Source organism: Agrilus planipennis, unplaced genomic scaffold, assembly GCF_000699045.2.
Source record: "Agrilus planipennis isolate EAB-ADULT unplaced genomic scaffold, Apla_2.0 scaffold80, whole genome shotgun sequence".
Classification (NCBI taxonomy): domain Eukaryota; kingdom Metazoa; phylum Arthropoda; class Insecta; order Coleoptera; family Buprestidae; genus Agrilus; species Agrilus planipennis.
The window spans coordinates 73,544-89,621 of record NW_020438873.1 but is presented as its reverse complement, the minus strand read 5'-3'; the positions used below and the strand labels follow the sequence as shown (position 1 = coordinate 89,621).

At 30.0% G+C, this 16,078-nt stretch overlaps 1 protein-coding gene and 1 long non-coding RNA gene across 8 annotated transcripts; both read right to left on the bottom strand.

Annotated features, from left to right (window-relative positions):
* Positions 1-544: 544 nt before the first annotated feature.
* LOC108734768 lies at positions 545-2,425 on the bottom strand. 5 transcript variants are annotated; one of them, XR_003232127.1, is made up of 5 exons: positions 2,334-2,425; positions 1,732-2,053; positions 1,130-1,350; positions 653-912; positions 545-584 (listed from the first exon to the last, which is right to left on the bottom strand). It is a non-coding gene; the product is annotated as an uncharacterized LOC108734768 (long non-coding RNA). The 5 variants fall into 5 exon arrangements; XR_003232129.1 differs by having other exon boundaries at positions 1,130-1,292; XR_003232130.1 differs by having other exon boundaries at positions 1,841-2,053.
* An 851-nt stretch (positions 2,426-3,276) lies between these two features.
* Positions 3,277-14,609, bottom strand: LOC108734810 (5'-3' exoribonuclease 1). 3 transcript variants are annotated; one of them, XM_018466498.2, is made up of 25 exons: positions 14,410-14,609; positions 13,908-14,348; positions 13,423-13,587; positions 13,205-13,369; positions 13,027-13,147; positions 12,819-12,976; positions 12,686-12,727; positions 12,552-12,635; positions 12,298-12,494; positions 12,045-12,237; positions 11,746-11,919; positions 11,170-11,460; positions 10,941-11,107; positions 10,599-10,727; positions 10,167-10,443; positions 8,807-8,954; positions 8,144-8,453; positions 7,720-7,912; positions 6,973-7,279; positions 6,295-6,773; positions 5,896-5,988; positions 5,634-5,795; positions 5,288-5,533; positions 4,181-4,279; positions 3,277-4,031 (listed from the first exon to the last, which is right to left on the bottom strand). In XM_018466498.2, the coding sequence occupies exons 1-25, from the start codon at positions 14,482-14,484 to the stop codon at positions 3,666-3,668; spliced, it is 5,082 nt and encodes a 1,693-aa protein (XP_018322000.1). In that variant the 5' UTR covers positions 14,485-14,609; the 3' UTR covers positions 3,277-3,665. The 3 variants fall into 3 exon arrangements, with proteins under 3 accessions (XP_018322000.1, XP_018322001.1, XP_018322002.1); XM_018466499.2 differs by having other exon boundaries at positions 4,190-4,279; positions 14,410-14,608; XM_018466500.2 differs by lacking the exon at positions 12,552-12,635 and having other exon boundaries at positions 14,410-14,608.
* Between the last annotated feature and the right edge of the window lie 1,469 nt (positions 14,610-16,078).

The following is a 16,078-nucleotide window of genomic DNA, read 5'->3' as shown; positions in this document are numbered from 1 at the left end:
CAGTCGCCTATTGCTCCTATTCCAGATAACCCACTGTACCCTGTCTGAAAGGAAGTAACGCTAGAGTAGACTCGCGAAAAGTGTATAAGACACTTTTAAGATCAACTAAATAGCTAAGCCCAAGGGAAGTCGTTCGGGGAGGCCCTCCCTAATTCCACAAGGGTGAGAAGAAACACACACGATAACGAAACGTTGAATCATGTAGAACTCGTAGGGTAAATGCAAAGCAAATTAGGAAGAATATGCAGTAAGCTAAGCGAAGAGGTAAGCAAGAGACATGTTAGACTATACTACAACTACTCAACATGTTAGTAAGTACTACTACTACACTACTACTATGACAAAAAAATAATAAAAACATATACAATCTACAATTACTTCAAATAAAATGAACAAAAACACGCATGCAAAATAAAAAATATATCAAATTAACTATATAAAAACTACAAGAAACTACAAAAAAAAACATGCAAAATAAAAAATTAATTTGAATAAAATGAACTTAATGAATTCTACTAGATAGAGCATGCAAGATAAAGAACTATTTCAACTACTGGGTCATCTTTGTCTTCTCCAACGTCGATCTGAAACAGATAGGGTGGTAACAGATTAATAAAGAGCTATTAATATTAATTATATTATATACTCTTACCTTAGTAAACAGTAGACTACTGTAAAGTTCCCAAGTTTGCATGTGTGAAAAGCAAACTAAATCCAGAAGGAATATCATAGCAGAAAACATGTTTCAGTGATGTAAAGCCCATAAGTGTAATGCACAAGCCAAATCCAGGAGGGATACCACGGCAGACGATCTGTTGTTTTGGTGGTTTCCAAATTCATTTCCAGTTGTCTTTCCCTTGCGTCAAAAGCATCGGTTGTTTCAATTAACTGTAATTCCTCCTCATGAATAATCTACAAAAATGGAGTTGAAAAAGTAATTAATTACCACTTTCAATGTAAGTAAATCAGTAATATAAAGGTCAGCTCCACATTCATTCTGCTATTCTGCTTTTGCCATTTCTGAAACGTTGTTTAAAACTTGTCTATTGAAACTAAGTTACAAATATCTAACAAGCTGAAGTTTCTGCAACCTTTTTGCTATTTTAAATTAGTACATACTGTTACTTACCAATTGATTCTCATAAACTTTTCCTTTTTGTAACAAACAATTTCCAATGGGAAAAAGGCATTTTCATGCTTTCTTTGGGAACATAGATACAGCTACTTTCTGAAGCGAATGAAGACTGAAACAACCAAGACTCCTTAACTTAATGGCATCCGAAGTTTTTATCCTGTAAGATGAAAACTTATTAAAGAGTATTCAGTCACTTTCATGATTCTTCTTTGTACCTAGCACACATATAATTATTTAATTTTAGTATTAATTCCAACAACCATTTATAATTTTGTTATGCATATTATCAATAATTAGCAAATCAAATGAAGTAAAATCATTACAAGCTGAAATCTTTAAAATCTTATCTTAAGTTTTGCAAGATTCTTTATTAGTGTAAAAGAACTCATACACCAAGAACCTTGGTATTGTAAAGCCTATTTAAAAACAAGTATTTTAATTACTTTATAACAATTATATACTTCTACTGTAGTATATATATATTGAAAGTAATAAACCTTATTTTCAACTTTACAGAACCGTTTAAACAGTTACCAGAATGTTTCAAACAAAGAATTACGTACATACTTATTTTTAAATATTTTCAGCCATCTCACCTTGTTGATGAATAAATAAATGAATAAAGCAGGTACTAGAAACAGCCAGAAATTAGTCCAATTATTTGAATGCAAAAACAGTTCATTCATCAAATTTAAACCATCCTACCTTTGGATCCAATCTGTTATGTCCTATTTTTCACCACACAATCGTTTCTAGTTTAGACAACAAGGTTTCTTAAGACAGGAATGAAATACACTGTCTCTGTAGCTTGATCCAATCCGTTGACCTCCTACTCCGGGTACTATATCCTTAATAAAGTTTGAGATGAAGAGGTCCCAAAACAGCACTAATTGTTAGATATACTAGAAGTACCATTTTCTAAAAAAAAAAAAAGAGAATAGAAAATTTCCTAACCCACTTTATAATATTGTAAAAAGTGGCATATTATAAATTACATATAAATGAAGTCAAATCTAATGAAATCAAGTTTTTTTACAAAGAAAAATTTGATAACCCGTGTACTTAACATTCTAAGGAGGTACTACACATAATAACCACTGGGAAAACAATAAATTTCCGAAAAACCCATATCGTAATCAGCTATATAATTACGAAGATTTCGATCAGAAATTTTTACACAGGAATTTTAATTTCTTACTTTTAAAATCCACATCTATGCACCACACTACGCTAAAAATCCATTGTTTACGCACCCTAAACATATCTAAAATACATATTCTAAAATATTACACATAATTTACACATGTATCTGTTTAAGACCACTACCAGCACCACCTATCAGAAAATAATCGAATTAAATCAAAAATGAGTCAGTCGTTCCTTTTTTTTAATTAAAATTAACTATTCCCTATATAATAAATGATTGTCTAATTAGATATTTGCGACAAAGAGATTCTCAAATATATCGATAATAAATATAAACCATATAACTAAATTTCATTAAAACTCGATAATTACTGAAACTACTTCTCACTTACCGGAGAATTAGCGCAAGGGTAAAAAGTATGTTTACTAAAAATTCTACGATATTTTGCCACATTCAATTTTTTGTGAAGGTCTTAAAAAAAACTCCTTACCTCAGTATTTAAACCCCAACATTTCAATTTTTGTAAACTTCTAATAGTACTTTTGATGACCATCTTAGTAAAACAATTAACATCATTTAACAAATTGTAATTGTTCATTTGTCTTTACAAACGTCCGCATTAAATAATTAGTTATGTAGTTAGAAAATATTGTTTCCAAATTATTCTATTTAGTTCGTTTATTAGGTTTTTCTTATATATTATTCAATTCATAATTAATTACAAATTCTGTTTCCTTTTTTTAAGTACTGAAGCAATAACAACTTTGAACATATTTATTCGTAATTTACAAAATTTGTACCGAAATGTTTAGTAACGAATTAAAATTGACATTACATAATAATCAATACACAGTCTCATTTATTCAACTATTTCATTTTTAGTTGCCGATTTATTGTTAAAATCACTACTCTATCCACACATTTTTTTTGCTAGACCGTATATGAAAATACCTACATACGTAATTATAACATGTAGAGAAGAAATTATTATTAAAATACGAACTTAGAAATTATTACCAATTTTAAATAATCATTTATTTATTTTTATTTAAACACAAAAATAAAACTCCAGCAAATATTTGTCTAGAAGTAATAAAGGGTCAGAAGACAAAATTTAGAGTTTATTTGCGTCCTATTACCTACGAAATGTAGTATCAAAACAATAAACTAATAAAATTATAGCTACGCGTAAATTGAAAAAAATCTTAATTCAGGAGTGTTTTCCTGCAGTTAAACCAATATTCTAAATATATGAAAAAAAAATTCGATCAGTTTATAAAAACATACGTTATTCTGCAGTAGGTAGTTTAAGTAATTTGTAGACCTAAGCTAACCTATCACAGTTTCACTTAATATTTCCATAATTTCAATCAAAAATTAAAATTATCGTTTACCAGTCGCCTGAAAATTGGCGGCTATTCTCATTTTTCTTTCTCCTCTACGTCGCATTGGTGCTCCCTTTGAGCTCTGACTTGTAACACATTTTTCAGTTTCTTGGTCGTCTTCTTTTAGTTTATTTTTGTTCTCTGTCACCGTTAAATTGGCAGTTGTATTACTTTCAACACTTCTATTACTTCCACTCTTTGTTCTATTTCTAATTGCTTGAAGTGGCACGAAACTGTTGACAGATAGTACTTGCCTCTGGCCTTTACTACCGCTGTTGTTCACGGTGTTGTTACTTGTCTCTAAATTGGTGCTATCTTTTTTTTTGTTAAATTCCACATTACCACTTCTTTCTATTTTTTTCTCCTGAAAATACCATAATCAATTAAATGTTTTAAACAAGAGTAACTTATTTGTAATTACAAAGAATTAAATTTTATAACGCTGTAAATGATGCTAACAAAATGATAAATAATAAAAATAATTTTTTTTCAAATTTAATTTTGTTTTAATACCTTATGTACCTTTTCCCTGACTGTTTTATCATTTTCCGCTTTTCTTTGTAATACTTCTGTCTGCTTTTGTATGCGTAAAGTGTGCGATTCCTCTACTTTCTGAAAATAAGAAAAAGAAATGGGCATCTACCTTTGTGTGAATTTCCAGTAAATAATTCGTTTTTTTTTTCATTATTCAAATATAAATTGAACTAAAGGACGGAAGAGCTATTAGGGGAAGATCAATTTGGGTTTAGAAGAAATAGAGGAACGCGAGAGGCTATTCTAGCTTTACGGGTAACAATAGAGAAAACAATAGGAAAAGGAAAGAGTGCGTACATCGGATTTGTAGATTTAGAAAAAGATTTTGACAATGTTAAATGGGACAAGATGTTAAATATACTTAAAAATGTAGGGATGAGTTACAAAGATAGAAGAGTAATACTTAGTTTATATAAAGAGCAACAAGCAGTTATAGAGCCTGAGCTGTAATGTAGAGAAGCAAATATTAGGAAGGGAGTCAGACAGGGATGCACACAGTCACCGCTACTTTTTAATCTATACATCGAAGACGCGATCAAGAACATTAAAGACAGTACAGCTGTAGGGATAGATATACAGGGGCAAAAGATTAGTATGTTTAGATTTGCAGATGATATAGAAGTATTAGCATCTATACAAAGGAGTTAGAGATAGTCTTAAATAAAATGGGAACGGTACTGACAAAACAATACTGTATGAAAATAAATAAAAGTAAAACAAAAATACTGGTACGCAAGGGAAGAGAAAGCAGGGAAAGAGCGAATATAAAGATATGATTATGATGATGAAACTGAACTGTACTTTTATGACATTTTAAATTATCATTTCAAATCATGTAAATGTTAGGCAAATTTAGTATGCTTCAGAATAAAGCCTAAAATAAATGTATAGAATACTTCAGAAATAGATAAGCAATTTAATTATTAAATTGTTAACAAAAAAGTTACACAATCAATTAATAATTCCCAATATTTTCTTAGTATATTATAACATTGATCTTAATTCTTTCAGTAGCAAAGAATTTTAAGAATTCAAATTTTATAACGAAAATTCATCAAAACTATAAAATAAATACTGTCAACTCACATTGTCCCTTGTTAAAATTTTTAACGCTTCCGCAGCAGCACTATCGCAAGCGTTTTCTTTAGATTGGCAGGCATTTCCAGAGACAACGCTCCCATCAGGAAGAGTAATCTGTGCCTGGAACATTTTCTTGGGCAGTTCAAAGAACTGATATCTGGGACAACCCAGGTCCAAAGATTTATAATAATTTAAAAGTTTAGCTGTGGAAAAGGCGTTGTCAGATAAGGTTTGAGCTTTATTTCTGGCATGCTGAAATTTATAAAAGTATACACCATTTAATTCTAAAGATTTTTAATTAAAATATAAATAAATGAGTGATTTGAAACAATTCAAAAACATAAATACTTACAGCAAATATATCCTGAACATTTAAAGGAGTTGACTGCTCTAATTTTGAAGGTTTTTCTATTTCTTTGACAGGAGTTTGTTTAAATGCAGTTACAGGAATACGCTGGTTTGCTCCTTCGTTTATTCGAAGCATTTTTTTTAAAAGTTCTGTATCCACCTTGGTCTGCAATAAACAATTGCATTTATTAAATCAGGGAAAGACAAATTTATTCACGGGTTAATTCTATACGTAACGAATAGAAAGACAAAACTACCCCAATTACCGAGGGCCTAGGATGTTCCTCTTTAGTCACTTGCATAGGTTCTCGCATTGCTGTACTTGATCCACTGGGAGTTGATGTTATATTATTTTGAGTCTAAAACAAATAGAAAATTTTGGTAAGTATTTCTACGAAAAGGCTAACCAAAACCAATATTGACCTAAAAACATACATATTTCGGTACAACTTCGTTTCCATGGTTCACAATCACATGAAAAAATGTGTACAATACCCCAACGATAACACCACACATGTGAGGAGTATGTTTAACATCAAGAGAATTTTTTTCAAGCATAATATAATTCATTGACGATTAAATACTAAATATAATAAATACCATTTGAAAGCATACTATTTTTTCTAGTCGAATAAATAATAAAAGAATTTTAATAATGTTCTTACGTTATAAGATAAGGGAGCCCCTTTCACCCGTTTCTGCTCATAAAAATGTTTCCCTGGCGACGATCCTTTAGCGAATCCCGGCATAAAGTTGTGACAGTTTTGCATGGATATGGATGAACCAAAAGATGGTCCACTTTTGGAAGGAGGATGGTCAACGCTAGATTGTTGCTGAGTAGAAGGAACAAAAGATGGCTTTGGAGGATACGGCCCTCCATTATTTCTTACATCGTAAGGGACAATATGGAAACGAGGATGGCCACATTGTTGAGGAGGAATAAGCGAAGGACCGTTATTGTTGTACAAAAGTGGAGGCCGAAAATTACCATAATTGGATACGGGAGAGTTTGGGAAGCCCCATTGTTGATATGGGCTTGCACTAGAAGGTCGAAAATGGCCACTGGGGCGAGATATGGCTCCATTTTGCATGTAATAATTTTTATGATATTGTGGATCAGTGTTTAAATTTTGCAGTAACTGACCTTAAAAAGATAATAAAAAAATTATATATTTGTTATTTGTAAAAAGAAGTTTCCCTAATATATAACAAGATCCGATTCGTTTTGTGTAATAAACTGGAAACTATCAAAAGATAAAATAAGATCACTTTTCGATTTTAAACGAAAAAAGAATCAGTCTCATCTATTCTTATCACCATGTTTTCTCAAACACAAAACTTACCTGGGACTACTCCCGTTTTCTGATTCAACATCCTTTCACCATGTGATATATTAATCATTGCAGACCTAGGTAACCTGTATGCCCTGGGAGTCAAACAATTAAGCTCCAAACCCCCAGAAAATTCTTCATCGAACAAAACGTCGTACATCGTGTCTTCATCACTTGCATCTTGTGGTTTTCGGACGGCAATAATCGTTCCTTTCAATCCAACGGGAACGGTATAACTTTCCCGAATGTTTACCACCCTGTCGTATAATAAAAACGTGGTAGTTGGGTCAGGCATTAGATTTCCAATTTGAAGACCAACCTAAAACAATTATAATAAAAACATCCTTTAAAATATGGAAAAAAGTTCAGTAAAACTTTAGTACCATAAAGTTAAAAATGTATGCTTTACTTTACAGCAATAGTAATTTTCTTACGTTTCTTTAAAAATTTGAGAAATGACACATGATATTTAAACGAATGCATCTCAGGTGAAATTAATGCAGAACGTTTTTCTGTAAGAGATGTTAAAAATAATAAACAATGTAAGACTTTTTCAAGGTAGGTTTTTGAAATCAGTATATGGTATACTTAATTTGATTGTGACATACTAACTTCAAAAACCTACTTTAAAAAAGATTTACATCCAAGACAAAGCATCTGTATGGGTTTTAAAAAATTAAGGAAACAACCCTTACTGAGTTTTATTTTCCACACAATTTAAAATAAGAAAAGATATTAAGAATATAAAAAAATACCTACCACATAAAGAAGGTGTGGTTTCACTTCCATGACAACCTTCCTAATCTTAGATCTTTTCTTAAATTTGTCGATTATTTCCTCGATTTTCTTAATCACGTCCGGATAAAGTCCTATACTACCACAGACTTGCCTCTCGACCGAATAGAACGGTTGTTTTTTAATCCATGCCGTTATCTCTTTTATTTGCTCCTTTCTTTATAAATAGTTTACAAATTAAAAATAAAATAAAAAAATTCTTTTACAAGTTTTAATTTCAACGAAATGACTTAAGACAATTACTGTTTCCTATTCATTGTCTAACATCCATGACAAAAATTAATCTTTTAAAATAATTTTCACATTATACACATGTTGAAGGCAAATTCATTAAATGATCAATGTTTTATTTGCCAACTGAAACTGATATTTAAAGACATAAGCTTACCCATCACCATCAGGATAGATATCTTCTTCAAAATATACGTCATTTCCTTGGTTTTGATTTAAATATTGAACCAAAGTAGGGAAACGTTGCAAATAATTTTCAACCAGGGCGACTGCTTTTTCCGAGTACATCCACGTGTTGGCATCTTTTCTGGTATATCCAGGTATCTCTTCATTTTTCTTAGTCAGTTTTAGATTTAGTCCAATATTTATTTTTGGCAATTCATTAGACTCCATAGGGATATTTCGGTAGCCAGTGGGAATGACGAAGATACATCCAGTTATTCGCGAAAACAGACTCTTTGAAATTGCTAAAAAATCGACACTAATTGTCAGTTACCAAGTTCTAATGTAAATATTATTAAGATTTATATAAAATATAATGCTTTGACTTAATAGTGTATTTAATGAAACGCTTATAATATAAACAATAATTAACGTGGGAAAAATGTCTGTAAGTTAAATACCGCTGATCTTTAAGAAGTCCTTGACTAATATAGCAAAAGAAATTTTGCGACTCATTATAAAATTATAAAATAGAAGATAATAGTGTTAATATATTGAGCAGACTGAAAACAACTAACAAAATAAATCGAACGAACGTAGTATTAAAGTTCATTTCTTGTGCTCCAAATGTTTAATACTTTAAATTTATGTAACTTACATAATTTTGCAGCAGCAACCTGTAAAGGTATATATCGGGTTGCGATTTCATGAGCCAAATCTTTTGCTTCGGTGAAATCTGGTTCATCAGTCTTTTTCATATCTACTTTTATTCGAACATTTTTCAAAGATTCTTTACTTTCAAGTACCTAAAAAAGGATACATATTATTCATTATTATTAAAAACTGTAGATAACAATGTACAATTAATTAAATAAAGGAATTATTTGTAAAAGTTAAAAATACGTATACGTACTTATATTTATATTTGAAATACTTAAAATGCAAAATTATTTCGCAACACATGACGATTAACTGATCGATATTACTAAATCATAACCGTTTCAAAAAGCAGCACTGGGTAGAATTTAGAAACTTTAATATTTATAGAATATCGCATGGAAATGTGCATATTTTGTATTGGAATATTTTCATTTACTATCTACATAATAATAATTATTTACCTACATGATATAATTTGCTTATCATATGGTGATAATATAAATCTTGCTAAAGTATATTAATAATGGGTACAAGATAGAATAAAGCCTTTGTGTTTTCATTATTTTTTCCTTAAATTTGGCATGAATAGAATCACAGCCTAATGAGGGCTGTAAGCGTTCTATAACAACCCTTTATTTGTGTCCCATTTTTGTCTTACACGCTGACCAAAGAACAACATTGCGACGGAGATATATTGTAATAATTGTTATCAAAAACATAACTCTACATAAGTTTTACAACCTTTTGCTTTCTCGTTATCTTGATCTACCTAATAATTAATAAGTGATAGAAATTAATTAATGATTAGGTCTACGTACAAATATAAAACTTAATCATCCTCATAGCGATATTTTGTTGGTCAAACTAGAGTAAAGAAATGTTGTACATATTTTATAAGGATCCCTTTTTAGTGGGGATAAATCCTTCTGCCTGTTAGTCATATTTAATTAATGGGACACTAGCATAAACAGTTTTTATAGTCCGGTAGATAGTCTGGTTGGGGAAATTCCTCTTAGTGAGTTCTTATTTACCTTTTCTATTAATATAAAACAGTAACCATAACATGTTGAATTATTCAACGCAATTTGGACTCCTATTAAAGTACAATTAATCATAACTATCCCTCCAAAAATTAGTTTGCTATTAAATTTAACTAATATTACCAAGTTCAAATTAAGTATACGTACAATGATATTATCACAAAGGAAAATTCAACCAGAATAAGAATGAATTTAAACGAAAATACTAAAATAATTTTATAAGTTGATCTTGTGTTGATTAATTTCGCAATTATAAACAAATATATATTAATATAGATGCTCAGATAAAATATTAATTTTAATAAAATTTAATCTTACTTCACCAACAGCTCCATAATAAGGTTGTCCTAGCATGAAACACTTTGTTCCTACAGAAAAAATGTTTCCAATACTTTTGTACATTTCATATTTCTTTTCGTATACAGCTATGTTTTGGACCACTGCTTGTAAAGGGTACGCGCTTTCGATTACTGCCCACTGTTTTTCCAAATTAACACGACCCTGTGGGGTGAAGGCATATTTTCGACCAATCATTACCCTCACATGAACCAAAACTTGTGTTTCACCTACATTTATTCCCAAACGGCTCATGTAACTGAAAACATATGTAAAGAAATTAACAAATTATAAATAATTTAAAGAATAACTGTGTAATGAATAACCATCTTAAATTATATTTTGAGTATCAATCCATTTTAAACTACATATACTTATTAAGCCAGCATATAAGATAAAGAATATTAAGCTTACTATTGAGTTATCCCTCTGACTTGAGATCTCCAAACGGTTAAAGAATTACCTTTATTTTCTTCAACGTTGTATTGACCTTTTTCGCTTGCAGCAATGTAACGGTATTCTTCATTGGAAATGGATACAACCCTAGTAGAACAAAAAATTATCCAGAATATTATATGTATTCAAAAATTTTTAATTAATTGGTTCGTTAATCAGGGTCTCTGGGCGCATAATAACAATATGTAATTATTATTATTAATACATTTTAGTACAATTATAATTATTATTATTGTTATTCTATATAAAGAGAAACTAAAACTAAATTTTGATATTTAGAAAACTAAAATCAATACTCACAGAGCTTCCACAAGATGAGGCCAACTAACATATACAACACTACCCAGCATTTTCTTGGCCAAAACATCAATTGCAGGCACATCTTTTTTTGGAACAATACTTACAATCATGTTTTCATTTCTACTTGCTTGTTCAAATACCTTTACCTTTGCCTTGCCTAAAACTGCCTATAATAAAAAGTAAAAAAAGTACATCCAGCAGATTTCAAAATTAACAAAGAAGCACGTACAGTATACTCCAAGTGTTTCATAGTTGGAAAACCAGGATAAAATACATCCATTTTCACACCCGGGTATGACCCTTTGATTAATTTATCCATCGGAACTCGGATATTTTCTATCGGTACCTTGGTACATTTAGCATGTGATACTGCTAAGGCAGGGAAATAATCAGGTGCTTCATATCTACCGGTATCATCAACGGAATATTCGTAAATTAACATGGGACCATGACTATTACGTTGTTTTTCATCCGGACTTAGTCTTTCATTACACTGTTCCATTCCTTCTAGTAATATTTTCTTGAAATACAAAACAATTTCTTCAAATCATATCAAACATATTTTAAATAGTTTTTCATATTATTTCATTAACACGTATATGAATGGTGAAGTTTGTCGAGGATTTTTTCAGTATTTAGTATAAAAGCAGGGTAATTAAACTTATATCATTCCAAAGGTACTGTGATGTTTATGTGTTGTATATATTGACAAAATAAAAATCGTATTGCCATTGCTTAGGTCCAAGTTTTCGCCGATGTTATGCCTTTTTTATGTTCAAATAATATAATGAAATAGTCCAATTACCTCATCAATAAATGGTATAAGAACAACCGCTTCCCATTCTTGTCTTTTCCCGTTCAAATCTGTCTGAAAATTTTCAGGATAGTACTTTTTTAATGGAGAATCTTCTTTGGTCATCAGGTCCTGATAAGCTTCTGGAAGAAGATTTTTACTGGCCGATGGAAGAACCGCCAAGAGCTAAAAAATAATAACTGGTTATTACTCATAAATCAACAAAACATGTAAAAGCAAAATGGTTTCATAGTCGTAATAAATCTTATACCCTACATTAGCTGGATTTTTGCCTCTTAATAAACACTCACTTGTTCAAAAGGTTTAAAAGGTTTTCCCAGATCAAATTTCAACTTCAAATCCTTAAAACCCTGAATGTCAGAAACATATGGAGCATAGTGATGAGGATAATACCAGGACCATGAACAAACTCCATTATAATAGTAATGTAAATTCCACTGAATGGCTCTAACATAACCTTCAGCTTGGGCTTTTAATACTTCTCTAGAAAAAAAGATTTGACATTAGAAAATTAAAATTATTTTTATAAAAGAAAAAACTCACTGAGTTACTTGTTCATATTCTAACTTATTCATGTAATAATCAGTCTTGTGTTGTTTGAATTCAGCTAAGAAAAGATCATTATCAGAGTCCGACGTATCTGATTCATCCAATCGGTCTTCCCAATTTTCTACAACACCATTTTCAGAACTAGCATTATTGCCTAGTGCAATTTCACCGTTACCAGTAACATTTTTATCCTTAAAAAAAATAATTTTTATAAACACATTAAATGCCTCCTAAACAAACGACAATACTTTTTCAATAGATTCATTCTTTATTTCAATGTCATTTTCTGATTTCTTTTCTACATTATTTGATTTTTCTTCGACATTGTTTATCTGTAAAACAAAAATGTGTAATCAATCAAATAAGATTTTAAACAACTTACTTCTGGTTTATCTTCTAATTCAAATGGTATCAAAACTTTTTCCTAAAAATTAAACAAAGAAGTAATTACATGTACTAAAATATTCATTACTTATCAATTATTACAACCAAAAAATTAGTCAATGGTTACATACATTCTTTTCCTTGCCATTAAAATCTCTACCAGTTTTTGCCTCAAACCATTTCAGATCAGCATACTGGTCAGAAAAATTTTCGATATCAATTTCAGCAAGTTCTTTCATAAATTCTTCAAATCGTTCCAAATTTAAAGTGCCACTTTCATTGATATATCCTATAGTTTAAGTATTTAAGAGTTGTTTACTAACACAATAAATGACATACCCCCTAATTTTGGAAGCGCCTTCATGTAAGCCTTGTACAAAACAGGTAAAGCTCCATTTGCTATATGCATATTTGGCAAGTTAGGAATAAAATCATTACCCACTAAAAATCCCATTAAAACCTACAATTATTTAGAATTTAGTTGATCTAAAGAATTATACTAAAAATTTCTTTTTACCCAATCATCTATGATCCGTTCCAAATCATATGGGAATGGTAAATCTTTTTGTAATGGTAAAAATTCTAATTCTAAATATTCCCTCATGAGGGATAAGTGAAGTAAAAAAAATGTCATCTGTTCAGGTATATTTTTCCGCCTTGTAGATTTTTTACCAAATTTTACCTACAAAATCATTGATTTAAAATAACATTTTAAAGCATCTTATAATAGTGTACCTCCTCTCGAAGTAATGAGAAATGTGGTTCATGGGTGCATAAACCTAGCATTATAAGATCAGCATCTAAACCATACAGGCAATGTCTAGTATTTGGATCATAACCTGGTTGAGATCTCATATACCTGATATAGTCCATAATTTTATGTTCTCCTTCACCTGGAGTCTAAGTAACAAATTATAGAAGGAATGTAGCCTCTTGGATGCAAGTGTCAAAGTATGATTACCTAATTGTGGATTGTTAGGTCATGTATAAAAAGTAATTTTACCTTATGTTTTATTTATACTCATAGAAGTTATTATGAATGAAGATAAAATATCTTTTTTAAGGGGCAAAATTGACTATGATTTCTATGAAAATGTAACATGAGGTGCAATTGTCTTTCAACCACTATCTAACAATTTACAGATGATGATGATGTTTTGTTTTTTCAATTAACAATTTTCTTTTATAAATATTTAAGCAAATTGAGTGAATACACTTACCTCATGTCCAGATAAAACAATTTTACACTTTTGCCACAATGGATCTGTAGAAATCTTAGTAACAATGAAATATTTTAATTGTTCTTGCAACTTGACCATAAATTCAGTTCCTGGTGTTATACAGTTTGAATCAAATCTGGCTTGTGTCGGAAGTTTCTCTCCTTTTGCTAAAGCTTTCTGCTCCAATTCTAATGCCTCTTTTGCTGTCCTAAATCTACGACCACGTTGCTGATTCATCTTTGCCCTGGGAGCTACTCCGTCAACTGCCATAAAGAATAATTTCTGTGGCTTTATCATTCGAAAGAGTACTTCAATATAGTGAAAAATATCTCTGAATATTTTTTCTTCCGTAATACGAAAATGTGGGTCTCCATCGTCTGGATGTGAGCAAGTATGTATAATTCCATTCATATCCAGGTATAAATTATCAAATTCCGGCAGCTGGAGTAAAAAAATCATACGAATTTGAATGATTGAAATGCAAGATTCATATAAAACATACCTGGTACTCTTTCACAACCTCACTTAGACACGGATATCTTTCACTAATATATCTAAAAAATTTCGGAACACCCATTTTAATTATAAATATATAAATATATTTGTATTATATGGTTAAATCACTTGTAGAAACTTTTCACTAAAACATATATTTGTGAAATGTCAACAATAGATAAGTATGAAATAAGGGTCAACCATGTGTCAAATTGTTGAGTGTCCTTCAATTGTCAATTGTCGCCAACCTATACTGATAGTACCAACATACCAACTTCACCAATTTCGTAAATCAATTCATTGGCGTAGAACTACGGTTAGAATAAAATTTAATTTTAAACTAATAATAAAAAATAGAACAGAACTAACAAAGATCTGTATCGATAAAAACATAGACGCTTGTATAACTAAAGTGTAATTTGTAATCTTTATTTTTTTATTCATAGGATATGAATATTCCGTACATTCATTCCCATTTATTATTTTTTAAGGTGTTGTAAATTGAAAAAAAAAACAATTAAAAAAGTTTGCTATTATTTATAAAACTATTAATTTTATTCACACTTACAAAAATAGAACAGTCATTTTGACAAAATGCAGAACAATTTTATTTGGTTAAAGCTGTCTAATTATTATAGCCTCATCTATATTACTAGCTAGTAGCTGCTTAATTAATAATAAATTAAAAAACTTGTTATAGCGTAATAAATAATTGTAAATTATTACAGATATTAAAAATTGAACAAAAGGACAAAATATGACAATTATTGACTTCTGTACTACTTTAAGGGAAAAGACCGTACGTCGTTAGCAGAGATAAGGTCCGTCGTCTATATTTAAACCAATGACTTTAATTAATTGTTAAATATCTATTATTTTCATTAAAAACAAATTTAATATTATTCATTACCAGACCAGCTAATTGACATAGAAACGCCTTTTCCTGATAGAGCAAAGCATCTGAACTTTATTATATATTTGTTTTTGTAAGATATGGCGTCATGCATTTTTGCACATAGTAGACCATCTCTTCAAATTTTGTACTGTTTTTTTTTCGTATGAAGGCCGGAGAACCAATTTAATAGTGATTTGTTAAATAGAATTGTGTGATATAATATTCCAATGAATACCCTAAATACATAACGTAAATTTTAGGCAATTTTTACAAAACTGCGTTAATTAAAAGCACAATATGTTACTGCTCCACAAAAAGGAGTTTAACGTGCGTCCCTCATAATTTTGTATGTCATCTGTGAACGAAGTGCGGTCTTTTTATACCTAACAAAGTTAATACAACGAACATTTGAAAGTGGACAAAATTGTCTGTATATCGCCAAAAAAGGAACAAAATGAAATCTTGAAAAGTGTAAAGAACAAAATATATAAAAATAAACTTAAAAGAGAAAATTATTCTGCTTAAACTATGTTTTTTTTTTAAGAAAATACGGATACTCACATAAAATAGTCACAATGAAACTAAAATAAAACAATAATGTTGACAGGGTTTGTCGTAACATATTGTATACTATTCATTTGTACACACAAAATAAACGCTTTCAGATAAAATAATAATAAATAATTATTGTATTAATTGTAAAAGTATTTTTCATTAGAAAATATTTTCTAAATTAAAACTCTTTTTGGCTTTTAATGTAATTAAACAATAATTTAAAAGC